This window comes from Puma concolor, chromosome A3 (assembly GCF_028749965.1).
Source record: "Puma concolor isolate L17-30 chromosome A3, mPumCon1.1.hap2, whole genome shotgun sequence".
NCBI classification, from domain to species: domain Eukaryota; kingdom Metazoa; phylum Chordata; class Mammalia; order Carnivora; family Felidae; genus Puma; species Puma concolor.
In genome coordinates this window covers 49932397-49958771 of record NC_141669.1, presented here as the reverse complement: position 1 = coordinate 49958771, position 26375 = coordinate 49932397, and the positions used below count along the sequence as shown (strand labels likewise).

The 26375-nt window shown below is 46.2% G+C and overlaps 1 protein-coding gene across 2 annotated transcripts in view; it reads left to right on the top strand.

Annotated features, from left to right (window-relative positions):
* Window positions 1–26375, top strand: part of HK2 (hexokinase 2) — a 63207-nt gene that overhangs the window by 1457 nt on the left and 35375 nt on the right. For both annotated transcript variants that reach the window (XM_086700759.1, XM_086700760.1), the window contains exon 2: window positions 18111–18273. In XM_086700759.1, coding sequence (XP_086556885.1) covers window positions 18111–18273 — 163 coding nt within the window. The remainder of the gene's footprint in view (window positions 1–18110; window positions 18274–26375) is intronic.

Here is a 26375-nt window from a genome sequence, read left to right as displayed (position 1 = left end):
CTCTCTCTCTCTCTCTCTCTCTCTCTCTCTCTCTCTTCCCCCCGCCCCGGTCTCTCGCCAGGTCATTTCCATAAGAAAGAGCTTCTGGCCCCGCCGGGACCAAGCTCTAGGTGCTTCGGGATATGGGGTGGGGGTGGGGCCCGGCCCAAGGTGCAATCACTCTAGGGAGAATTGAGTTTCTGAAATCCTGGGGATTTCTGGATTGGCACCTGACCATGCACCTCAGCTAGGACTTGAGAAGAGGGGATGGGCTGAGGCGGAGGTAGGGGTGTCCAGACCTGTGAGGCAATGACAGCGTTGCTCAATTGCATACTTGAAGCTTCTGTGTCTTACAGGGAACACAATTTTGGGAGAATGTCTCGACATAAATTCGGTGCGGGGACCTGCTCTTACTCCCATTCTGGGTATTGTGAGAGCAAAGGTGGGCTGCCATTATGGTGCTTTCAGAGCAGAGACACATGAACCCCCATATAAAACATGGCCATACTCAGCCTCAGACTGGAGTAGCAAGCAGCGGGAGGCTGGTTTAGTTGAGTTTTACTCTGCTTATAAAACGGCTGTTGCTCTCTCATTCCTGGGATGTAGCTCTGCTCTGCACTTTAATGCAGTTTATTTAAGAATGTGTCTGTGAGCCGGCAGGATCTTGGCAACTTCTTTCGGCTTCTCTGCCCAAGAAGTGAGTTAACCCTTGGGGAAGACTCATCCCTTGGCAAATTCTAAAGCAGGAAGCTGGAGGATTATTAATCCAGGGGAGGTCTTCTCGGATGTGTGACTCTCAGACCAGGACATTTTAATTCTTTTACAAATTGTCTCCTACTCCAGGGGAGGGAGGCTAAGACCTGAACCGTGTCATGGAATGGATTGGGGGCCATCTCTTTGGTCCCAGAGTGGAGAGATTACTAGCCAGGGTATCTGGAAATGAGTTCTAATCTCTGTTTTATGGTTTATTAACCTCAGGACCTGAGCAAGTCACTTTGCCTCTTTGGCCTGCTGATTTCTTTTTGTGTCTTCAGCAGGCTCCACGCTCAGTGCAGAGCCTGACATCATGACCTGAGCCAAAATAAAGAGTTGGAAGCTTTAACTGACTGAGCCATCCAGGTGCCCCTGGTTTCTCTTGGTAAAAGGGGAATGACAGCAGTGGTCCTGTCCACTTTATAGAGTTGTGATGATTAAGCACAGTAATGTAGAAATGTCTTTCTTGTAGGTTACTCTTATCTACACTCACAACTTCTTTTACCCTCTGAAGTATCTCCGGGGAGACAGGTGTATTTCCTCTAAATTACCAATGGGGGCAGAATAGAGTCAGGCCCTTAATTTACCAGGTGTCAGAACCTGGGGCTTGGCCTCCTGGCTTAGGTGAGCAAAGCTGTTTGATTCCAGCTGCAATTAGATAGAAGTAGGAAGAGAATCAGAATATTTTGGAAGCATCTTTTCAAGTTGCTGCTACAAGGATGAGTTAGGAAAGAAGGATGAAGCTTGAGTTTAATTTTAGAGTCTTTTGAAAAGGTCTTGATTTGGACTCTTCTGAAATCCCCATTATCTTACATATTCTGGGTTGTGGTCTGAGGCATGGAAAACATAGATTCACCTGCCCAGAACTGTCACCCGCCTCCAATTTGTATCCTGATGGACAAGCCCAATGTTTTGTACCATTAGGAGGAGAGTAAGCGTCGTTTGCTCACTTTTGCCGATTAATGCTTTGAAACTCAAGAGCAAATACTTATAGCATCTACTGTGTACCAGGCACTGGTTTAAGCTCTTTACATTTGTTAGCTTATTAACATTCATAACAACCTCACAAAGTAGATGCAGTTATTGACAGCATTCCTGTTTTATTGGTGAGGAACGAAGGCACAGTAACTTGTCCAGGGTCACTAGCTTTTTTGTAAAACGTGGGAATTAAAGCCATGCCGTTGGGCTCCAGAGTCCCATGCTCTTGACCACATTCACCTGCTTCTGGGAACAATATTGGACTCCATCCTAGCCTGTGTCTGCATTCACTCTTGGATGCTGGCAGCACCCTCACTTAGCATGCCCAGAAATGCAACTAGCTCTTCTCTTGGTTGCATTAATGGCACCAGTACCCTCTGGCCATTCTGGCTGGGAGCTTTGGACTCATTTCATTGACTTTCCTTTCTGATTGCTACACATTTGTCAACCGGTGTCTGGCTTACTTCAGAGGCCTCCTAGGGTTTCTCTGTTTCCACTCTCTTTCTGGAGCCAGACTGGAACATTTCAGAAGCCTTTTAACACCGCATGCTGAATGCCCCCTGACTCCTTCATATTCTGTATCTTCACTCCCCAAGGACTTGCCTGGCCATTCCTTTGAATGCCACTGTCTTCACAGTAGGGGCTTTTGCCTTATCATGGCATTTTTATCATCCCACTGTGCATCAGAGTTGGTAGTTTTCAGTTCCAGTTCCTTCCTCAGGACAGGGAGAATCCTGGCTGTTCATCTTTGTAGCCACAGTTTCTGGCTACTGATGTACTCAATGAGTGTGAGGATGAGGGAGGGGACCTTCCTGGAGACAGCAGCTCAGCAAGGGCTGTGGGAAGGGGAGGAGGGTGAGAGGCAGATTGGGGGATGGCTAGTTCTGGGCTGAAGGGATGGGTGGATGGGGAGACATTAAGAGAGAAAGGCAGTGGGCTCTTCCTTCGTCAAGACCCAAGGTTGATCCTGAGAAAAGGTGGGGGGCTGGGGGGCACGGGGAAAAAGGCAGAGAGTAAGGGTGTTTCCTGTCTTCCAGCAATCAAGGCTTTATGCTCTGTCTGTGGAGAGATAGAGGATTCTTTTTATTAATTGCGGTATAATTAATATTCAAGATACAGGGTTTTTGCCGCTTGGGAATGAGAATCAGTTTTAACCATGGAAGTGAAATGAAGTGTGCATGCCTGCCTTTAGCCATTGGCCAAATTATTTAACATGCACAGACTGGTGACATATTTTCACTCCAGTTATGGCATATAGATAGCTCATTCGGGCTTCTTTCTGTGTGAGTGAAGGGTGGCTTTCAACTCTGGACTTAAGAGTGGGAGGAATATCTTGGAAGCAGAAAATTCAGCAGAGCCCCTAAGAGTCAAGATAGACAAGAGTTTTAATGTTTTCTGAGAACTTATTGTGGGTACCAAGCCCTCTGGCTACTACGTGGGAAACTGAAACTAAGACCCCTTTCACTTGTCTGGTGAGATAAGTTAGTAGTGAAGAGAGGGTGCCTTACCATGGGGTGAGGAGTTAGAGACCTCCAGAGAACCTTGATGGGTATGCCTTGAGCACCTGCTATGTGCCACTAATCTTCAGATAAGGGGTTAAAATACCAGGAGTTCAGTACTGATCACAACCTTACTGAGATTAGTTTTGGCTGAGTTAACTGACATTGACCGGTACAGTTTTGCGTTTGTTCAGCTTGTGTGTACTACTTAGCATCCTAATACTGTCTCTTCCCTGCTCAGGAGCAGTTGATGGTGGTGGGAATATTTTGTAACTTTTGCTAATCATCCATTTTTTTTGTATCACCAAATTTCTATTTCAGAGAGCTCCGGGAAGCACTTTTCTTTACCATTGAACTAATTAAAATTCCCTTTGAGGCTCCTCAGATAAAGCCAACTTTTTTTTTTTTTTTTTTTTTTAAACATCACTTTTCAAAGTTGAACTTTTCCAGCACTGTGAGGAGGGTGAGGGCAGTTAGGGGCCCTTTTCCAAGGGGAATCAAAACAACACAAACTGCAACAGTTTTCTCAAAATCTGGCAGCCAGAGTAAGGAGATCTGATGTACTAAAAGACCTCAGGAACCCCAGAAAACTGGCTTCCTTTGTTCAGATACTTCTTTAAAAGACGACTCTAGATAATGGGTTCCTCATTATCATTGTTGAGTTTTGCAGTCAGCAAGTTTGGTTTGTTTTCCAACACTGTGTGTTGTCTGTCTTTTCCTTTCCAAAGCAGTGGGGGGCTGGGGGTTGAACAGATCAGATCCCAGAGTTCATTGGCTGAGTCTTAATATCGCACACCACAGATCACAGGCTATGCTTTCTTGTACTGGAGTGGTTGTTTCTGCTTGCTTCTCAAGCAGGTCTTTCAACTGAAGTGCTCTTGGCATTTTGGGCCATGCAGTCTTTTGTGAGGGGTGATCCCAATCTATAGTAAAGAGCAAGGATTCCCACTGTACCCAAGTTGACAGGGGCAAAGCCTGTGTTTTATTTGTTTCTTTGTTTGGTTTCTTTTTGTTACTACTTCTTTTGAACCATAGTTTTCAACTATTGGTGATTTTGCCCTCCAGTGGACTTTGGTAATGTTTGGAGACATTTTTGTCTGTCACAGGTTAGGTAGGTGAGGATACGTTATTGCATCTAGTAGGTAGAAGCAAGGGAGGTGCTCAATCCTACGACACACAGGACAGTCCCCTTGCAACAAAGACTTTTTTGGCCCCAGATATCTGTAGGTTGAGAAGCTGTGTTAGAAGAGCATAGTTCATCCCCTCCTTCAGTTTTATAGCGCATTGTTCATGGTCATAGAGCTACTTAATAGCATCTGTAACTAAGACCTTGGCTGTCAGCTCTCAGGGTGCCAGGACATGGGACAGTCATGGTAGGAAGTGGTCTTTTACAAAAGTTGAATTTGAGGTGAAGTCTGCAGACCATGGCAGTCAGCAGATGTCCATGACCCCTGGATAATGGGTAGGTTACCTGGGTTACTGTTTTTCTGTATTTAACCAGAAGAATGTGGGCAATATAAGCACTCCAGGAAGCCCATGGGAGAGAAGTCTGCTCAGTTATCCACAAGAGAATATCACCCTGGTTGTTGCTGGGATTTTCATGGAGGCCAGGCATCCATCAGTCTTCTGAACAAAGCAGGCGGATGAGCTGACAGAACATGAGTAAAGGAGCTACTATAGCTGGGGGCAGAAGAGAGAGGCCAGTGATACCCACCAAGGGCCAGTCCAGCAGTCATATTGGGAGAAGCTGTGTGGTGAGTGATAGAGCCAGTCTCCTAGGGTTGAGTCCTGGCTTATGTAACCAGCTTTGTGAACTTGGGACAGTTAATTTAACCTTTGTAGGGCACTGTTTCTTCCTCTTGTAAAATGGAGAGTTTTGGAATTAATGCCTTAATAGGGTTATTGTAGGGATTAAAGAGAGTTCATATATAGGAAGCTCTTGGAGCTGTGCCTGACACATAGTCAGTTCTTCATGTTTTAAATATTAGTACATAGAGAACTACAAGCATATAGTACCACACTCTTAGATATCCTACTGTGCTGTCATCTGGGCAGGAGCAAAAGAGGCCCTTTTTCTTTTTTCCCCGAGGGCTTTTAGGGCATATGGATTCTGGAACATTGGTGCTTTCTGTCAGATGTCGGGTTGGAGTAGAAGATAGGGAGGGCAGAAGGATAGGAAGTCCCTAAATATGAGGACTAAGGAAGCATCCTCACCTGCCCTCTCTGCCATCTAAAACTGTGTCTTTCCTGGGCATAGGAGAACCATCCTTAAGTTCTTTGTCTAACTTGCTTTCCTCTGGGAAGTAGCATCTCCACTGGAGGGTCTCGGGGATGCCATGGCCACTGGTGTACCACAGCTTGAAGCATCCTCCGTGGAAGGCATGACTGATCACAGCATCAGTTCCACCCTTTTCACTATAGAAACCTAGTCCCCTCCTCTTTAGTCCCTCCCCCAAAGGGCAGAGGCTCCCAGGACAGTTGCTGAGACCACTTAGGCTGCAGTTGGCCAATGAGATGCTTGTTTACCCTTCCTTACATCTGCCCCAGACTCTGACTTCCCACTGAGAAGCCGCTTGGGGTGGGGGATGCCCTGGGCTGTTGAGTCATGGTAGGTTTTGGTCCCACTGATCCCTGGAGTTTCACTGAAAGGAACCATCAATCTCATGTTATTTTGGCACATCGGGTAGAGGATCTGTGGCCATCTTGGGTCTCAGCAGAGAGCTCTTTGCCCCTCATATACAGACTCTGGACTGTCTAGTGTGGCCCTTCCTGACACTTGGGTACCCAGGGCCCTTTCTTGACAAAGCCCAAGGCAACCTTCTTTGTGGAACCCACACTTGCCTTCCCCGATCCCTGTATAGGCTTTGTCTTGTCCAAACCCAGTTGGGAGTCTTGGCTTTGTTGCCCTGAAATGCTGCTCTCTTTTAAGGGTGGCCATGCTTTTTGCACTTTTGTCTATGGGTCTCTAAGCATTTCCTTGATGTTCCTTCCTAGGAGTGACCTTGGTTAAAACTTACCTTGGAGTTAACCAAGAGAGTGAGTCAGGGCTGAGACCTTGGCCCTTGGTGCCCACCCATCCAGCCTTCCTGCCTCTTCTCACCTTAGCTCAGTGACTCCACCCTGGAGGTGGTTCATGTGCTTCAAAGGCCTTATTCCCAGACTCTTCCTTCTGGCATCTCATATTGTCTGATAGAGGAGTTAAGCCAGATAAGCCATCAGGGTTAAATGAGGGCATGTGAAGCTACACTTTTCCTTTTTCCCATTTGAGAGACTTCCTCCTCCTGCTTCCTCCCAAATTTTCCTGTCTCAACCCCTTCCAGGGAAGCTTTCTAGCCACGTCTCATCAGTTCCTCCATCAATACCTAAAACTCTTAAAATAACAAACATTTCTAAGTGCTGGGCTTTGTCTATGCACTCACACTCAGGCCATCCTGAAGCAGCCCTCTCAGGTAGACATTATTATTACCTATTGTTCAGATAAAGACAGTAGGGTACAGAAAGGGACAGCACCTTCCTTGTTCAAGGGCCAGCCAGAATTCAAACCCAGGCAGCCTGACCCCAGAACCCAGACCCTTAAGCCCAGCCTGGGGCTGCCTGGAACAACTGGAGATGGCCACTTGTGTTTCAGTTTCATGGGGCTGTGAGTCAGGTGTCATTTGGGACCTTTGGATCATCTAGTTCCAGTTCTTCATTTTATAGATAAGGAAACCAGGTGCTGTGTACCGAGTGACCAGCCCAAGTTTATATAGGACAAGCCCCAGAGCAAGAACCCAGTTTCTTGGTCCCTGTTTCCCTTTTGGCACCAGTTGTGCAGCATGAGCTCTTCCCATCAGTCAGGCGTGGGCTCCTCAAGAACAGAGGCAGGATTTGCCTTGCGGCCTGTACCTAGAGTAACCCTATAATTTATTGTCCAAACTGGGCCACTTTGGGTAAAAGGGGACACTGTTAATACTTACTCTGCTACCTCAGTGTAAACTGAGCTCGTTCTAGGCTAACTGGACATATGGTTGCCCTGTCCGTGGTGGCTGTGATTGTGGGGTGGGCGGGCAGACTGGGAAGGTCTGGGGCAGGACATGGTGCGCAGGGACAGATCCACAGGGGCTCAGTGCAGCAGGTGGACACCTGGCAGCAGGCAGGAGTAGGTCGTTCAGACACGAGGCTCAGGGGTAGACTCAGGTCCCTGGCATGGGGCTATCCAGGGAAGGCAGAATCTGACACTTCGGGGCCCTGGGGGACTGACCAGGGCAGCCAGGTAGCTGTAGAGGAAACCATGCTACCGCCAGGGTCATGTGCCGTCAGGGCTCAGGTGAAAAACAGGGTTAGGCTCTGAGCCCCTAGGTATTCTAGAGTGGCTAGCTCTCCCCTTTACCCAGGTTACTCTCCCACTGCTTCGTCACACTGTAGCCCCTTGTATGTGACTGTGACATAGATTTGAACACCTAGTGTATCTCAGTACTGAGATAACTGTTGGCATCACAAGTGTGAAGTTGGGAACCTGTGTGAGTGCCCTTAGTCCTCTGGGACCAGTGAGGGTGGAAAGACACAAGGTATCAAAAGTGTTTTGGCAGCTGGGAATTTGGGGAGACGCCATTTGTTCTGGGTCCTGAAGGGCAAGTGGGAGTTTGTTAGACCAGAGGAGGAGAACATTCTAGGTGTGGGGTCAACATGTATACCTTTGTAACCTTTTTGAGGCACTCCTTAGAATTCTATTGATGTGTGCATAATTTAAGGGATTGTAAATCTGTATTTTATTACGGTGAAAGGAACTGCCTACTATCTGCCCTTACTTTCAGTTTGTAATTACTTGCTGACATGTTTGCCTCCTACCAATCGACTGAACCCCTTGCAGGCAAATACTGGGGTCTCCTTTCCCCTCGCGTCCTCTGCCCCTAGCACACTCCATTTAGCACTCAATTAATGTGTGTAAATAACTGTGCCCAGGGTCATGTACACCTGGGACATATCATCACCATGCTGCCCAACAGCTGGAACAGAATGTCTGAGGACAGGAAGGTCCCGAGACCCATCCATGTCCCAAATCCCATCTCCTGGACCCCTGACGGGTGCTGTTGCCTGAGGTCTGTCTGGCTGTAACTCCAGGCAGCTGAGGCAAGAACTGGAAGAACAGGAAACCCTGTGACTCACGGAGGTGCAGCAGGATCCCGGAGGAGTGGCCTATAAGCCTCTAGGTCAGCTCCACACTTAGCCTGGCGCCCCAGGCTTGTGAGTGCGTGGTGCGTCAGCTGGAATCTCCCTGAGGTGGCATGGTGGCCCCAGTGAGGTTCTGCCTTGTCCCATCCTGAAGAAAGTGTTTTGGCAGATCTGTTACTTTTGGTTGGCTGCCTTTCAGACGAAGGAGCCTTAAAGAATCCAGGATCTGCTGTGTCTTTGCCTCCTCAGTTTATCTTTTTTTCTTTTCTTTTCTTTTTTCTTTTCTTTTCTTTTCTTTTCTTTTCTTTTCTTTTCTTTTCTTTTCTTTTCTTTTCTTTTCTTTTCTTTTCTTTTCTTTTCTTTTCTTTTCTTTTCTCTTTTTATCAGAAACATCTGGCCTTGGCTTGGCAACATTACAGGATAAACTTGCTGCTCTTTGCACAGCCTTGGTCCTCCCAGGAGAAGTTTGTGAAGGCATTATTATTAATGAGGTCACTGACAGTAGTTACCTGGGTTTCCCAGGATGGGCACACCTGTGCCCTAGGTTAGGGCACTCAGCTGACCACTGGATGTTGTGGGGCCTGCCAGGGACTTGGCCTGTGGTTTGGGGAAGCTTCTCCAAGCCTTGGTTTCCTTGTCAAAGATTTGAGGTAACACTGGCAAAGGAATAATGCAAAAATAAATTCTTTTGAAACTAAGTTGCAAGCCTGTGTCAGCATGTAGAGTCACTGGAAGGCTGTGTGTGGCTGCATTTAGATTATGGCTCCCCCCTTTGGTCTGACCTCTTACAGACTTCTTTGATCTTCTTGGGCCCTCTTGACCATGAGTAGGGGGTAGACCAGGGCCTTGACCTTTATTCCTTCTGTATTTTAAAATTATAGTATAATATACACAAGAAACTGAAAACACCAGGTAACCACCACCCAGATACAGTAACCGATCATTACCAGCACTAAGTGTAATCACTGTCCTACCTTCTGTCAGCATAGATCTGTTTCTGTACTTCATATAAATGGACTCATAAGGTATGTCCCTTTCAGTGTCTAGCTTCTTCGCCCAACTTTATTATTTTTTTATTTCTTATTACAAAAAATTTTTTAAATGTTTATTTTTGAGAAAGAGAGAGAGAGAGAGAGAGAGAGAGAGAGCTCAAGTTGGGGAGGGGCAGAGAGAGAGAGGGAGACACAGAATCTGAAGCAGGCTCCAGGCTCTGAGCAGTCAGCACAGAGCCTGACACGGGCCCAAACCCGAGAACCGAGAGATGATGACCTAAGCTGAAGTTGGATGCTTAACCGACTGAACCACCCAGGCACCTCTCTTTCACCCAACCTTATATTGTGAGATTCATCTATCTATGTTGCTATATGTGTGGTAGGTGGTGTTTTTTGTTTTTGATTTTTTAATTTAAATCCAAGTTAGTTAATATATAGTGTGATAATGATGTCAGGAATAGAATTTAGTGATTCATCACTTACGAATAACACCCAGTGGGTAGGTGGTGGTTCTTAACAATTGCTGTATAGTATCCCTTCTCCTCTACCCCCAACCCTGTTTCAACTGTCTGATTTAAAGCAGGTGAGACCAGTCAGAGCCCTTCAAGAGGGTGCAGACGTTCTGAAATTTCTTTTCAGAAACTTGTATATATACAAATATACAGGTCATCTGTGTAGATGGCCTGATTATATCTTTGGGACAAGAGCGTGAGTGCTAGGAAAGTTAAAATTCAATCAGTTGGTCTGCTTGGGGTCTGGAAGAGGCTAAAGAGTAGCAGTCAGCTGCTGTCCCTCCAGCACGTCCTGGAGCCTGGGGACAGAATGTCCAGCAGTGCTTCTGGGTGGCCCTGACGTTACATGCTTGTGGAATTGCTTTCTTATCCAGTTTATTCATTTGAATTCACACTTCTGTTGAAGAGGATGTGTCCTGTAAGGATGGCTGATGAGCATTTGTTTGATCATGTATTATTTATTATTTCTGCTTACTAAGAGGATTAGGTGATCTAGTTCAGCTTTCAGTAAAAGGAATAGACAAGGGTGACTACCAACACGCATGGAACCAGGGGCGGTTCACTGGAGTGGAGAGCAGAGCTCTGAGTTTCCTGGCAGTCTGGGCAAAAAGGACAGCTGTCCTTGAAGCAGTTGTTTTCATTTCACTGGCCTGTGGCAGGAAGCAGTGACTCTGGGCAGCCAGACTTTCTCCTGGCACCAAACCCTACAGAAATGTAAATGGTCAGTAAATAACACAGCAACTTTACACAGTGGGGTGACCTTTATGATCCTTCCTTCTCGTGATCCCATGACTAAAAGTGGTAGGTTTAAATCATACTAATATGAAGACATTGTAGTAGGGAGTTAATGTAATACAGTGAGGTGAGTAGTTTTCTGGTCCTAGAATTCATAATGTCTTTCCAAGATCTTGGCCCACACCTTCTGAGCCTTTTCACATAATATCCCTACTCTCCAGGTCAACATCTATCCACTGAAATGTATGTTGGATATATGTTCTTAGCCCAGAACAGTCTCCCCTGCATGCCAGTCTCACCGGCCACTTACTCACACCTGTGACACTTCTGGGGCTGCCTTGCATTGTGCTCGCTTTGTTATCTACTGGGATCCATCCTCCATTCATTTCAGAGACATTCATTTGTTGGGTCTAAAATACGATTTGAGTTCTGTGCTATCTTGTAAAGTCTTAGAGAATAGGAATCTTGAGTTCTTTTAAAAAAATTTTTGTTTGTGTGTGTATATATGTAATGTACCATTCAATGGCACTCAGTACATTCACGTTGTCGTACAACCATCCTTACTATTCATTTCCAGAATTGATTTCTTCTATTAATTAATTTATTTTTAAAAATTTTTTGGGGCGCCTGGGTGGCACAGTCGGTTAAGCGTCCGACTTCAGCCAGGTCACGATCTCGCGGTCCGTGAGTTCGAGCCCCGCGTCGGGCTCTGGGCTGATGGCTCAGAGCCTGGAGCCTGTTTCCGATTCTGTGTCTCCCTCTCTCTCTGCCCCTCCCCCGTTCATGCTCTGTCTCTCTCTGTCCCAAAAAATAAATAAACGTTGAAAAAAAAATTAAAAAAAAAAATTTTTTTTTATTCATTTTTGAGAAAGAGAGAGACAGAACATTAGTTGGGGAGGGGCAGAGAGAGAGGGAGACACAGAATCCAAAGCAAGCTCCGGTCTCTGAGCTGGCAGCACAGACCCTGACGTGGGGCTCGAACTCAGCGAACTGTGAGATCATGACCTGAGCTGAAGTCAGACGCTTAACCGACCAAGCCACCCAGGCGCCCCTGATTTCTTTTAAAATCATGTTCCTGTACACTGTAGTGCTTTGCATGTAACTGGTTTTCATCACAGGCTATACAATGGGAGAAACTGGGGTTGAAGCAATGGCCAGAGTTCTGGGGTTGAATGATACAAATCTTACAGAGACAGATGTTGAAATTTAAGGTTTCTTCCACACTTCCCTTTGAAACCTCTTAAGGTATTCAACTTAGGATTTGTAATACTTTGTATAATCAACTGTCAAAATTAGAATATTGTTGTCTTCTGGATCTGACCAGTTTGGTCAGGACTGTTTTCCCACTGGGATCAGACAGGGCGGCTTTAGGATGTAGTCAGTGGCCACCAGCCATTCAGTTGGAATTGGCCTGCAAGATGACATGGGCCCTTGTGGACCAGCAGCAGGATTGTCATTTATTGTTTTTGACAATAGAAGAAGGTGTCTGGGTGATTCAGATCGTAGTCTCAGCTGTGTGACCTTGGTCAAGTCTGCCCCCTTGGCCTCAGTCTTTCCAAGATCCCTTTCTGGCTTCCACCTGTAGGCCTTTCCTTTCAGGACTTCCCCATGCCTGGCCGGGGCTGTGTCTCCTCCACCCAGGACACTGCACACTTTTTGGTGGATCTTTTTTGAGGGTGACCTGCTCTCTCCATTCTCTGCATCATTGCTGTGCCATAATTTCCCCTCCTTTTAGGGCTAGTCTGGAGGAAAATGTGGACACTGAAGGAGACAGGCTTCTCATTTAGGGTGTTACCTCATTTCATAAAGAGTATGGTATTAATTTCTCTTTAGAACTTCTCCTGCCTCTACTCACAATCCTCTAGAGGAAACAGGGATGTTGGACTGGTGTGTTAGCGGAAGAAACTGACCAAAATTGCCCAATGAGGAAGTTCTAGTCTCAAGATTGCTAAAGAGATGTCATTTAAAACTGCTATCAGGGCGCCTGGGTGGCTCAGTTGGTTAAGCATCTGACTTCAGCTCGGGTCACGATCATGCAGTTTGTGGGTTCAAGTCCCACGTTGGGCTCTGTGCTGATAGCTTAGAGCCTGGAGCCTGCTAAGGATTCTGTGTCTCCCTCTCTCTCTGCCCCTCCCCTGCCTGTGCTCTGTCTCTCTCTCTCTCTCTTTCTCTCTCTCTCTTGTTCTCTCTCAAAAATAAATAGACATTAAAAAATTTTTTAAACTGTTACCACTTTTTCTTTAACACACGTGCTTGCCTCCAGGCAGGCAGGTGGCCTTCTAATACTTCAGCCAGGCTTTGCTTTCAGCCTGCCTCTGTTTCCCCAGTTTCTTCTTTCCCTCTTTCTCCCTGCTAGAGTTTTAAAGAGAAGCAGCCCAGTGTGATAGGTCACACATCCACCACAGAAAGAGAAGGAACAGTTTGGGGAAACAGCCTGTCCTTTTGTTAACCCTGAATGTGACTAAGGTAGGTTTAAGAAGTGTCACTGATCTGCTGACGGTGCCACTGGCCAGTGGGGAGTCTAGGAGAAAAAGAGAACGGTTAGATAGAGCTTTAGGTCCATCATAAAGCCATTTATGCCAGTGACTGCTGTGTGGCACATTCATCCCGTTTTACAGGGAGGAAACTGGGTCTGAGAGAGTGACTCATCCAGTGTTACATACCTGTACATATGCTACAGCCAGGATTTGAATGATTTTTCTGATGCCACAGCTTGGCTAGACCATCTCTAACTATGAAATGAGGGTTGGCCTGAGTGATTCTGCTTTGATAGTTTCCAACCACCTGAATGTTTCCAACAAGTATACAGGGTTTAATCTTTCCAATTCCCAGCACCCAGGATCAACACAGGATTATTTCACACTTGGCCTAATGTCTTATTAACTACTGACTTCCAAAGACTGCAGGTAGAAAAATGGTAGAATGACCTTAGGCAGTGTTGACCGGAATATAGCCCACTATTCTCACATTATTGGCATGGTGGTACCAGCCTAAGGAGAGGGGAAGATGTTTGAACTTCTAAAGGTATCAGTCAGTTTGGTCAGTCTGGAATGAATCTCTGGAATTCTTAATGTTTTTAAAAAGCTCCTCATGTCAGTCATGCTGATGTGTCACCAAGTTTGGGAACTCTTATCCCAAGTGGTAGAATGGAGACTAGACAGAAGTTCTCAGAAAGTAGATTTCTCTCAAATTGAGGAAACATTTTTTAACACCTAGAGCTGACCAATAGTAGCAGCTAACCACCTTAGAGTACTGAGCCTGTCATGCTTGGAAGCATTCAAACCTAGGCCTGATGGTTGCTGGGGTAAGAGAGACAAACCTGACAAACTAGACAAAACAACAACAACAACAACAACAACAACAAAAACCGAGTGATGCCCCAAGGGCATTTTTAAGGGTACTTTTTAGTTGCAGTCTTACTGCCCTGCGTCCATCTGATACCTCTTAAATGACTTTGTCCGTGATTTTGGGCCTGGTGCTCCTTCCCTTTGGCTGCACAGTGGGAGAGGTTGGCAGGATCTTGCAAAGTTGCATTCACTTTCTTCCCAATCTAGGAAAATCGTCTTTGTATGGAAGCTGTTTCTTGTTTCTGGCTCTTAGCTTCCCTCGGCCACCCTTCACCCAACCCAGCAGTGCCAGCGGGGCTGGGTGGGCCCCGCAGAGTGTTTAGGAAACTGTAACTTTAGGCGATTAAGCATTCCTTCCTACTAAACTCAGGGTGACCATATCATTGTGCTGTGAAGAAGGGGAAGTTCGGGCCAAGGTGCTCTTGTTGCATTTTTCAGAGCTGTCCCATATCCTTTCTTTGGTCTCATGTGTTAGAGAGGAAATCAAGACCCCAGGGTCATCCAAGAAACCACAGGACAGGTGAAGTAAAGGTGGTGGTCCCAAGTGCCCGGCTTTAGAGTCAGATGCACCTCAGTTTGAATCCTAGCTCTGCCCCTCACCATCAAGTGGCTTGTAAAACAGGGGTGTAGAAGTTTTACAAAAGGGCAATGGCAGCCAAGTCAGTAAAGTCGTAGGATGGTGTCTGGCAGGTAAGAAATATTCGGTACGTGTTTAGCTACTGTAACAATCATCGTCATTGTTTTCGTCTGTCACCGGACACTAAAAGATGACTATACTCTTAGGTAAAAGGCAGTGTGACTTGAATTAAGGCTGTTTACTTGTTAGTCTTTGAGGGTTAAGGATGAGAAGTATAGACTGGATTTCCAAGCAGCCTGTCACAGCTGAAGCATCAAAGTTAAATGAACAATGGCCGCTGTAGAACTGTGGCCAGTCCACCTTTGCTCTTTCGTGTACATGACCTCGCCCTCCGAGGTCGTGGCCATGCAGCCTCTTAATAAAGCAGTACAGGCTTTGCTTTCCTGGCTGGCTTCCTTTGTAACACCCAGAGCCATCCGTGCTGGCGGTGGGGCCAGCCGGGGCGGGGTGGGGAGTAGGGGAGTGGGTCGCAGTGAAGCTTCTGGCACTCTACTTCTCTCTTTGCAAAAGTAGTAATATGGGAGCTCCAGTTTTATCATGTGGCAAACTCATGACAATGTACAGAGACATGTCTGCTGCCTCTACTGCCCTCTGATCTGCCAGACCATTCCCCTGGGCCATGCTCTTTGCTGTTTGACCTTTGTATCTGCATCAGGGGATGACTGAATAGAAGATGGCCTTTTTAGTGGGCATGGCACTGTAGTGCCATTTGGCCTGTATAGTCTAGTCCCAGTCTGGCCCTTTGCATCTCTGTGACTGGGCACATTGCTATCCCTTTCTGGTAGAGTGGAGGTGATAACATTGCCTACCTCACAGGGTTGCTGTGAGGGTGACATGAATTCATGAATGTAAAACCTTGAGAACAGCGTCTGTGCCACGTATGGGTTTACTGTTATTACTCAGGCTGCTCTTGGACATGGCCTGGTGTTGGTCCGTGGTCTGGTGGCCCTGGGTTATGTACATTAGCTTTATCAGCCAGGAGGCAGTGTTCTGGGCCAGCCCAGGTGTCCCCGTATCTGGAGCAGGAGGCCTCTGGGGTGATTAAAGTTGCCCTGGGCCCAGGGTCACCGGGGATTTGCCTCCCACCAACAGGGAGGGGACTTGAATGGTGTAGGGCTGAGGTTGTGCCCTTTTACCTCCTGGGGAGCCTCAAACATTGTGAGGGAGGCCAGGTATCTCAGGAGCACTCTGGCTGTCCAGTGTTATAGGATACCCGGATCAGTGGTGGGGCTGGTGTCCACACAGCCCTGAAAGGCTGAGGCTGATGGTGGGCTCATGGCAAATGACGTGCCAGGGGCCTGAGGTCAGCAAACAGAATGGGCGATTGGGTTCTTCCTGATTTAGACCAATACACTTGGATAGTCTGTGGTGGCTTTTCAATAAATGCTGGCCACAAGCATGTTCAGGGAAATCCTCATTTCTGCAAATTTGAAACCCAGCCTGACAAGCTCAGTTCCTCTCTGTTGGCCGGGGAGGGAGAGAAGTGGCTGACTGCTTTTCTCTACTCCTACCTTGCTCTTGCCCACCCTGTGTAGGCAAGGGTCGCGTCTCAGTGTTGTGTTTTAACCACACGGTGGTTGTGGAACAAGGTGGGCTGACTCACCAGAGACTCTTGGCCTGGCTTGTGGCTATTTTTAGTGTTTTACTCCACACTCTGATCTTTCACCTTTGGGGATTTTATTTATTTTTAATTTTTCACCTTTTGGGATTTTTGAAGAATGATCAAAGATGAGTCTTGAGCAGGATATTTGAAATGATCCAAGGAGGGCCAATCTTTTTGTTCTACAGGGGCAGAAAGAGGCCCAAAGGGGAGGATGTGCCCCAGACCCCATAGGGAGTTAGGATACAGCCTGGAATAGAGAAGACGTGAGTAGGGGGACTGTCTCTGCTGAACAGACTGAGTGCTTTTCTCAAAGGATTAAGCACCTTTTGCTGTTCCTCTGGAAATCTTAGGCTGCAAGTTTGGTTAAAAAAGAAATTCTAGACGGCCCAACAAAAAAGGCTGGAAACTGTAACAGGCTATAATGCTAACAAGCACATTTGTCTGGAAACTCTAATTATAAAAATGTGTGCTTCTTTGTCAAAGTTGAGCAAGGGCAGGGGCAGGCGGGTGCTTACTTGTCTCCCACAGGAATAACAGGGGCAGTGGTCATCAGCCAAGCTTTGCCCTTGGGGACCCTGACATTTCAGAGCAGGGAATAGCAGGGTTGCTTGAAGTCTCTCAGTTTGCTGATGATGCTGAGAGGACTGTAACCATCACCCCTTGAGGGGGCAGCTGGGGCTTGATCTGAGGTCCCTGATTGTGTCTGGTCTACCCTTCCATGGCCAGCAGTGTCACCTGTCCTGGACACTGCTGCTGAGGATAAGGGTATTGCGGAAACTTGTGTGCCTCCTTGGATGGAAGTCTATCAGACCTTTTCCTGATAGGAGAAAACTGGGACCAACCATGGCCAAGGCAGACTAGAACTTCCAAGGAGGAAACTGTGAGAGGGACTCCTAATGCCTCTTTGAGTAGTAAATCAAGTACATGTAGCTTTATGTTGGGAATAAGATCAATGACATAAATAGGGAGAGCTGTCTCTGCCTCTGAGGACAGGAGAGCTTGTGTTGCTATTTATGTAGAGGCTCTATTCTGTGTCAGCCACATGCCAGGGATGCAGGGGTGAACACACAGATGTGGTTCTTCTTGGCCTTGGTGCTTATGGTTTGGACACCAAGAAATTCATATTATGGATGGTGTTGTGAAGGGAAAACTCTGAGTTTTTGGAATAATGGGAGGCCTGACTGTTTCATTAGAAGGATGGGAGGCCTCCATGGAGAGAGGTCTGGAGGGGGCTGAAGAAATGGGATGGAACAAAGAGCTGTGAGGGCCCCTGTGCATGGGTTCCGAGGCAGGGAAGGACTGAACCAAGGGTAGGGTTTGCACAAGGAGTGCAGAGACATGCAATGAGCTTAGGAGGTGGCGAGAGGCCAGATCATGTGGGGCCTTGGAAGGATTTCAGGTTTGGTTCTCATTGGAAGCCACTGGAAGGTTTAAGCAGGGGAATGGTTAGAGTCTGGCTAGGGGTAGAAATTAGATGAAAGAGGTAAAGGCAGAATTGGGGATTGTGTAAGTGAGGCAAGAGGAGCCGGCTGCTCGGCCTAGGGTGGGGGATAATAGGATTGCCATGACTGGCCTTGAGGTGTGTGGGGGTCAGTAAAGAACCCCAGCTCCCAGGATATTGTCACAGACCTTTAAACTCAGCCTTTCTGGAAAGAACTCTTCCTCTTCCCCAGTGTGCCTTTCCCCTCAACTTCACCACTCTTCAGAAATAAAGTTAAACCTTTTTTTTTCATTTGAGAAATTTGAGTTTAGTATTTTTTTTAACAGTCTTGTCAAATAGATTCCAAGTAAATGGTCTTTAATAATAATTTTCTGTACATAATAGACTTTATTCTTTCGAAGGACTGAGTGATGTTCTACCACAAAAATGGCTGTACCAACTGATTTAAACTACAGGTCTGTACTCTTGTTTCCCCCTTTGCAGGTCGACCAGTATCTCTACCACATGCGTCTTTCTGATGAGAACCTTCTGGAGATCTCTCAGCGGTTCCGCAAGGAGATGGAAAAAGGGCTTGGAGCCACCACCCACCCTACTGCTTCAGTGAAAATGCTGCCCACCTTTGTGAGGTCTACTCCAGATGGGACAGGTACTGCCCTGGGGTAGGGGGTGTTGGCTCTGGGTGGTCCATTGCTTGGGGAAGATTTGGGTGGCCTGGCTCAGGGTCCCAAAGAGTGATGTATATCAGTGAAGGTTCTTTGGTTTCACGCATCAGAAACTAGCCCTGGCTAGGTTAAGCATACAGGAAATTTAGTGAAGTCTGTAGGGTGGGGTAGACAGGAAAATGGGGCGAGCAGGCAACCATTTGTTTCCTCTCCATGTGCTGAGACAGGCTGATTGGCACACTCTGTCCTCAGGGTGATGGAGGACAAACACATTTAAGGGGGTCACAGCCATGGGCCAGGGCAGTCACTCTACGTGGCACATTCCGCAGCCTTGCTGGAGAAACAGTACAGTACAGATTGTCCTAGACTGTTTCTTGAACTCTGTGAGAAAAGAATACTTGAGGTCCACATACACTTGGGACAACATGAAGAGCCACAGTGCAGCTTAAGGTATTAAGGGCTCTGAAGGTGTGCGCATGACCCCGCCAGGCTTTGTTTAATCCCCTTATTTGGATACAGACCCTAGCTTTCATGATGCAGCATCCAGGAAACCAGAGTAAAAGATCATGGTGAAAGTAGAATTTGGAAGGTAGGTTGGGCTAGATCACAGAAAGCCTTGCGTGCACACCTGAAACCGTGAGTCTTTCTTCAGTGAGCACTAGGGAGTAACCAAGTTCTCGCGAGGTGTGGGCAGAACGGCAGCAGCAGCAGTGGATGACGGGCAGCTGGTAGAGACAGAGTGTGGCCCTGGTGGGATGTGCTGGGCAGACACAGAGGACTCGGAGGTGATGCTGGGATGTCAAACCCTGCTGTCTAGGGGCGGCAACATCCTCAGAGAGGGGACGCAACTCAGTTGTGTCAGCACATTCACACAGCTTGTTTCACCTACTGCTCACAGTATCCGTTCGTTTTAGGGATGAGGTACCTGTGGGGGCCGCGAGGGGTGAGCAGTGTAGGATAACTACCCACATGTGGAGGGTTGGGAGAAAGAGCCCCAGGGGCAGCTGCCAGGGCAGTGGAGGAACCAGCAAGCACAGATTCCCGAGAGCCTGAGGGAGGAGAGGCTTATCCATGCGCCATATGCCTTCAGATTTTCTATCCCATGTGGGCCCTTGAGGCTAACCTGCCTGAGAGCCTCTGGGGGCCTGGTTTGTCTGACAAGACTTTGTACCTTCCTACAATTTGTAAAACAAGTATGTTTGCCCTGGGACTCAGCCTGGACCCGGCACCGAGGGTGTGACCTTGTTCAGGGTTGTTCTGAGTATATGTCTCAGCCCTTCCATGAGTTCCTTGAGGTGAGTGGCCTCCTCCAGTTCTTGGGTATCCCTCATATACCCTCCAGACTGGCACTGTTTACTGTACCTGCCACTCCCTCTGACCTGCAGCCACACCCGCTTCTATTGTTTTATTTGACATTCTGATAAATTTACTAGCTCCTTCAGGCCAGGGAGATTGTTTTATTTCAGATACCACCACAAGGCAAGTACCCTGAATATTTACTAAATTTTTGTGGGCTAAGAGCTTTTCTGAGCACCTACATGCAGTAACTCATTTACTTTTGATAAAACCCTATAAGGTAAGTCCAAATTTTGTCTACTTTTTTTTTTTTTTTTTTTTTTTTTTTTTTTAAGAGGAGGAATTTGATGCTTGGATGGTCAAATAACTTGCCTAAGGTCACACAGCTAATGAGAGGCTGAGTCAGGATTCAAACTCATATATGCCAAAGGTCAGGCATCAAGACTGCACCCAGCCCATTGTGTGTGTGCGTGCACGCGTGAGCCTGTGCACTCAGCACCAGAGAACACAAGCGCAGCTGAAATTGTTTGAAATGTGGTTGGGGCTGGATGTCTGGCTTAAGTATAAGTAGGTGAATAAATTTGCTGAGGAGAACTAGGTTTGAGTCCGGCGTTTAAAATTCTCACTGCTTTCCTGAGCTTGGAGGCCTGGACACCTCCCTCTGCCTCAGAGTTTGCATCGATTACTGTGCTATGTGGTCACTGACTCTTCTTCCCTGACCTCAGGCTGGAGTCCTGGGAGTCCCGTCTGCGTGCCAGGCCGAAGCAGCAAGCATGTACTTAGCCTCCGTGAATGTGAGGTGCCTGGACTGAGGATAAGAGTCAGAGGCTGACTCTCGCAGCCTTCTGGAGCACAAGGATCTAGGGCAAGATCCTTTTTGCCTGACCTCCTTTCCACACGGAAATGGAGATTTTACGTGACTTTTGTGATACACAGAGTGCCTCTTGATAATGTCAAAATCTACAGGGTAAATGGGGATGACGTGTATTGGAATGTTTTACTCACTTAAGCAGAAGCAAGTTCCGCCTAAGAGTGCTGTAGACCAGACTGTAGGAACCCCAGCCCTCAGCCCCTTCGTTTCTCACTTGCTGGGGTCCTTGGGCCAGCTCCTCACCTTAGCTCTCCAGGACTCGGCTTTTTCTCCTTTGTAAAATTAAGTGGTGGATCTGGCAGTCCCAATCTGTTCTACATTTGTACTAGAACCAGTGTGCTAGTTATCGATGCGCAAAAAAAGTTCTCTGAAATAGTGTGATTGGGGAAAACCCCTTAGTGTCCATCAGTTGGGCTCTGGTCAATTCATGCAGAAAATAGTCCTTTGCACCCATTATAAAGCATGAGATAGACTTACCTATATTCATACTCTGTAAACTCACATATATTTATGTGTGTGTGTACAGGTACATAAAGTCCCAAGGACGCACACTGAACTATTAATAGTAGTTTTCCTGGTACACGAGGTTGGCAATAACTAGTCAAGTTGAAGGTATGTGTATTTGATAACTCAGTAATACTATGTCCAACTATATTGTCACTTGAACAGACTTCCATATGAACCCAAGGAGGCATGTTCAAGAATGTTCCTAATACTGTTGCTTATAATGACAGCATATTGGAAACAGTTTATGGAATATCCCTGTGGATGGAATAACTATGTGGCATGTTACATAAATGAACATATATTAATACAGATACTTCTAAAAAACGGTGAGTGAAACATTGGGGAAGGACACATACCTCCTCCTAGTTGGATGTAACTTTAAAAAAATCCCTCAATGTCGTGCATTGCTTATGGACAGACACACATCATGAAATTATTAGGCTGTAATATGGAATATATACACAAGATGAATGATAGGGGTTGCTTTTGGAAATCAAGAAAGGAGAATGAAATTGGGGAGGGGAACATGAGAGAATGCAATTTAAAATGGTCAACATCAAGGTTTTATGCTTTGTTAGTGCTGGCTCAGAGTTATGGAATGTGGCATTAAGGACTGACTTCTTCAGTAGGTAAAGCCTATCAAAAATGAAATTTCTGGGGGTACCTGGGTGGCTCAGTTGGTTAAGCGTCGACTTCAGCTCACATGATCTCATGGTTCGTGAGTTTGAGCCCCACGTCAGGCTCTGTGCTGACAGCTCAGAGCCTGGAGCCTGCTTCAGATTCTGTGTCTTCCTCCATGTCTGCCTCTCCCCCGCTCATGCTTTCTCTTTCTCTTTCTCTCTCTTAGAAATAAATAAACATTAAAAAAATATTTAAACAATGAAATTTCTGCTTTGTTATTGGCACCCCAGTGAAGGGCTGAGAGGGGAGACCTTGGGGTCAGTTGTTTATAGGGATCTCTGCCTCTCCCCTAGATTGGTCACACAGCCCATGGGGCCTTGCTGCTGTGTTTGCTTCCTGGCCCAGGACACAGCCTGGGTTCTGTTGCTGCTACTGGTGGTTATGTGTCTCTCCCACAGAAGGCTAGGGGCTTTACTCAAGTGATGACTTTTCCACAATGTCCTTCCACAGCCTGTTCCTTGCCAGTATTATTTTTTGAATCTGGGTGATTAAACCTGGGATCTAAATCTCTGATCTAGAAGGACCTAATCTTTAAGTCAGTGGCTGTCTAACTTTTCTGGACTACAGGCTCATACCAAGAAACACCTATGTATAATTATTTATGTATGTACAGCTGGAACAAGTTTCAGGGGCCAATGTCTATTGTTAAGTGTGATGTAGTCAGATACATTGCAGTCCATTCTTTAAAAAAAGCTGCTAGTCAGGAGCTGCTGAGTTTTTTCCAGCTTGCAGTTTGAAAGCTACTGCCTTAAAGGCTCCTCACCCAGTCTTGTCCTAGACTGGCATTTGTAAAATTGACTACTTGGTGGGGAGGGAGGTGGTTTCAGGGCAGTGTGTCATGAGGGGTGAGGATAGAATTCTAGTTTAAATGGGGTTGAATTCAAGCTGTGTGCTTTAGAGCAGCTTAGAACAGGTTAGAGCAGTGTGTGCCCTGGTCCTCCATTTTCTCACTTGTAAAAAGAACCATCAGGGGGTTGGTGATCCATGAATTTAGGGGGAATTGGATATGTGACCGTCTCATGTTCTGTAAACACGATTCTGTGTGGCCACAACCCACCTCTGTGAGGCATGGCCAGCACCAAGTTCACTGAGAGAGGGCCCTGCATTTTGGAGCGAGGACCAGGTTCCAACTCTTGTTTGTATGGGCCCGAGCTGTCTAATGGTAGTGAAACTCATGGTAGAAAGTGTGGGAGAGACTTCAGGAAGTTTCAGGCCATCCATTTATGATGGAGGCCTCCATTAACACTGAAGAAAAATGAACCTCCAAGTCATGGTTTGAATTCTGTGTGAGAAGGAAGGGAATGCCAGTGGCCAATGAGCCCGTGGGGACTGATAGTAAAACATCTACACTTCATAGATTGTGTGGACCATGCAATGCAAAGAAACATAGTTGGCACAGATAAAGATGAAATATATGTAGATGGGCCAAGAATATCTTTTTTTTTAAATTTTTTTTTTCAATGTTTATTTATTTTTGGGACAGAGAGAGACAGAGCATGAACGGGGGAGGGGCAGAGAGAGAGGGAGACACAGAATCGGAAACAGGCTCCAGGCTCCGAGCCATCAGCCCAGAGCCCGACGCGGGGCTCGAACTCAAGGACCGCGAGATCGTGACCTGGCTGAAGTCGGACACTTAACCGACTGTGCCACCCAGGCGCCCCGGGCCAAGAATATCTTATTCACATGACTGTCAGTCAGGGTATATAAAAAAAATTCTCTCTCTTCCTCTGCCTCTCCTTCCCCCTCCCCACCCCCACCTCCCATAAATAGTTGAAAGATTTCTATAACAGACATCTATATACGGACTATCTAGATTCTTCTATGTTGGTATTTTACTAGATTTGCCTTACCAAACTCCTCAGTCCTAACCCATCAGTCCCTCTTGTTTTATTTGATGCATTTGCAAAGTAAATGACAGAAATCAGTTTATTTTCAACCCTAAAACTTCAATATGCACATTACTAACTAAATTTCAATATTTGTTGTTTTTAATGTAAAATTTACATACAATGAAATGACAAATTGTAAGTATCATCTGATGAGTTGACAAATACATAATACTTGTAATACAGTGTATATATCTAATACAACCTCCACTGAGATAGTGGATATTACCATCAGCCCAGAAAGTTCCCTCATGTTCCTTCCCAGGCAATCCCTGTCCTTGACCCCAGAAGCAATTACGTTAAAATTTTCCATGTGTATTAGTTTTGCCTGTTGTACAACTCTCCATAAATATAGCCATTCGGTATTTACTCTTTGTGCAAGGCTTCATTTATCCATTATAATGTTGGCTTTATCCATGTTGTGTAAATCAGTATTTCATTCCTTTTGGTTGCTGATTTCATGGTATGATTGGAATCCTATATGACATGCACACTGATGGACACCTGGGCTGTTTCCAGGTTTCGCCTATTAGAACTAAAGCAGCTGTGGACATTTTTGCACGAGCCTCTTTGTGGACTCACGTTTTCATTTTCTTAGGTCAAAAACTAGCAGTGGGATTTCTGGGTTGTAAAGTTTGGTGTATATTTAAGAAACTGCAAGACCTTCCCCAAAGTGGTTGAACCCCATTCCATTTTATATTTTACACTCCTACCAACAATGTGAGAGTTCTGCTTTTCCCTTATCCTTACCAATATTTGTTTTCTGTACCCTTCCCCTCCCTTCTTTTGTTTTTTGCAGTACAGCATTGAATAAAGAAAGCATTCATTTGTATCTGCCAGGGACCCCATCATCTCTGACCTCTCTGGAGGCAGCCCTAACCTAAACTATGGCTGTGCTTGTGTTGTGGTGCAGCCCCACCCGCAGTCCTGTCGGGGGGCCTACTGCATACATCACAGGGATGTGGCTTTCAGAGGACAGTTCCATCTTAAGAGTTAACGTAAGAATAATTGATACCATTTAATGAGTATCCACAATGTCTGTGATAGGCTATTCACATAAATAATCAGTTTTATTCTCCATGCAAACTCTGTCAGAGAGACATTCCAGTTTAAAAATAAGGCAACTGAGGCTAGAAGAAGGTTGGTGATTGCCAAGGTCACACATGGCCAGTGAATGGCAGAGGTGAAGAGTTTGGGTTTAAAGATTTAAGCAGATGTAGTCCTCACTCCATGCCCATTAGGTTCATAATTTACATCAGCTCATGTTGCTGAACAAAAGTTTCTAGAGCAAATTGGACTAGCATCTTTGTAAATACATCATAAATACGGGTTGGCTTTGTACCATCAAAATAAGAAGCTCAAGTACAACCCACACGAGAATCTACGAATTTTTCAGATGCAAGTCCCAATTTAGAAATAAAATATCTTTGTAGTGTTTTTAATCACCCTCTTGTTAGGCAAGATTGTTTAGATATAAAAATGCCTTGTAAGGCAGAGTGAGTTGAAGGCTTTGCTGTATTGATCATCTGATAATTCCCCACTTCCCTAAATTGTTAATTATTTTCACAGGTGACTACATCTTTACTATCTAGCCAGATTGAACTCCTTGGAGAGTAGGGGATGATGATGATGATGATGATGATGATGATGATGATGATGATGGTGATGGTGATATTACAACTGTAGGCTTATTAAATGCCAACTACTGTGCTAAGCACTGTATTTGAGCAATCCCATTAATTCTGACAGTGACCCAGTGGGAGGCACTATGAACCCCATTATATGGAAAAAGAAACCAGGTTTGTTTGATTAGCCAACTTGCCCAAAGTCACATAGGGAGCAAATGGAAGGGTTTGATTTTAAGCCAGCCAGCTGTGTGCCAATGCTTGGGTACTTAGGCACATCCCAAGCAGTGCATTTTATGCTTATCTGCCACCTTCACCCTCCACCCCCTGCTAGCACAGTGCATTCATTCTCCTAGTAACTCAGGTCTACCTCTTCAGTTTGGCTCCAAAGAGTCCCCACCGAGTCTGGTCCTCTGTGAGGCAGCACTGTGCTAAGCTGCCTTGTGCCTGCCTCTGAAGAGTGAAAATCATCCTTGGAGAGGTAAGGCTTACACAGATGAAATGATTATAGAATGATACTCAGTCATGTAATGCAAGCACATGATATGATAAAAACTAGGCTGCTGATAGGTTGCACAGAGGCTGTTAAAACCCGAAAGGAGGGGCGCCTGGGTGGCGCAGTCGGTTAAGCGTCCGACTTCAGTCAGGTCACGATCTCGCGGTCCGTGAGTTCGAGCCCCGCGTCGGGCTCTGGGCTGATGGCTCAGAGCCTGGAGCCTGTTTCCGATTCTGTGTCTCCCTCTCTCTCTGCCCCTCCCCCGTTCATGCTCTGTCTCTCTCTGTCCCAAAAATAAATAAACGTTGAAAAAAAAAAAACACAAAAAAAAAACAACCCGAAAGGAGTCCTTATCTTGGTTGCTCAGCATTATATCAACAGGCGTGCAGTGGAGTCAGATCAACCAGCACACAACACAAGTTAGTGGATTTTTATGGTGCCTGGAATAAGCCAAAGATTGTATTGGTAAGAGGCCTTCATATAATATAGTAGCTAGAGTTTATTAAACATTTACATGTGGCCGGCATTGTGCCAAACACCTCACACGTTCATTGCATTGAATCTTGGCCCAAAACTGTGTGTGTGTGTGTGTGTGTGTGTGTGTGTGTGTGTGTGTGTGCACGTGCACACCCCTGTGCCTTGGGGAGTGGAGAGGTGGTGCTGGCTAGAGAGAAGGTTATTGCTATTCCATTTTAACAGATGATGAAACTCGAGTGTCAGGTTT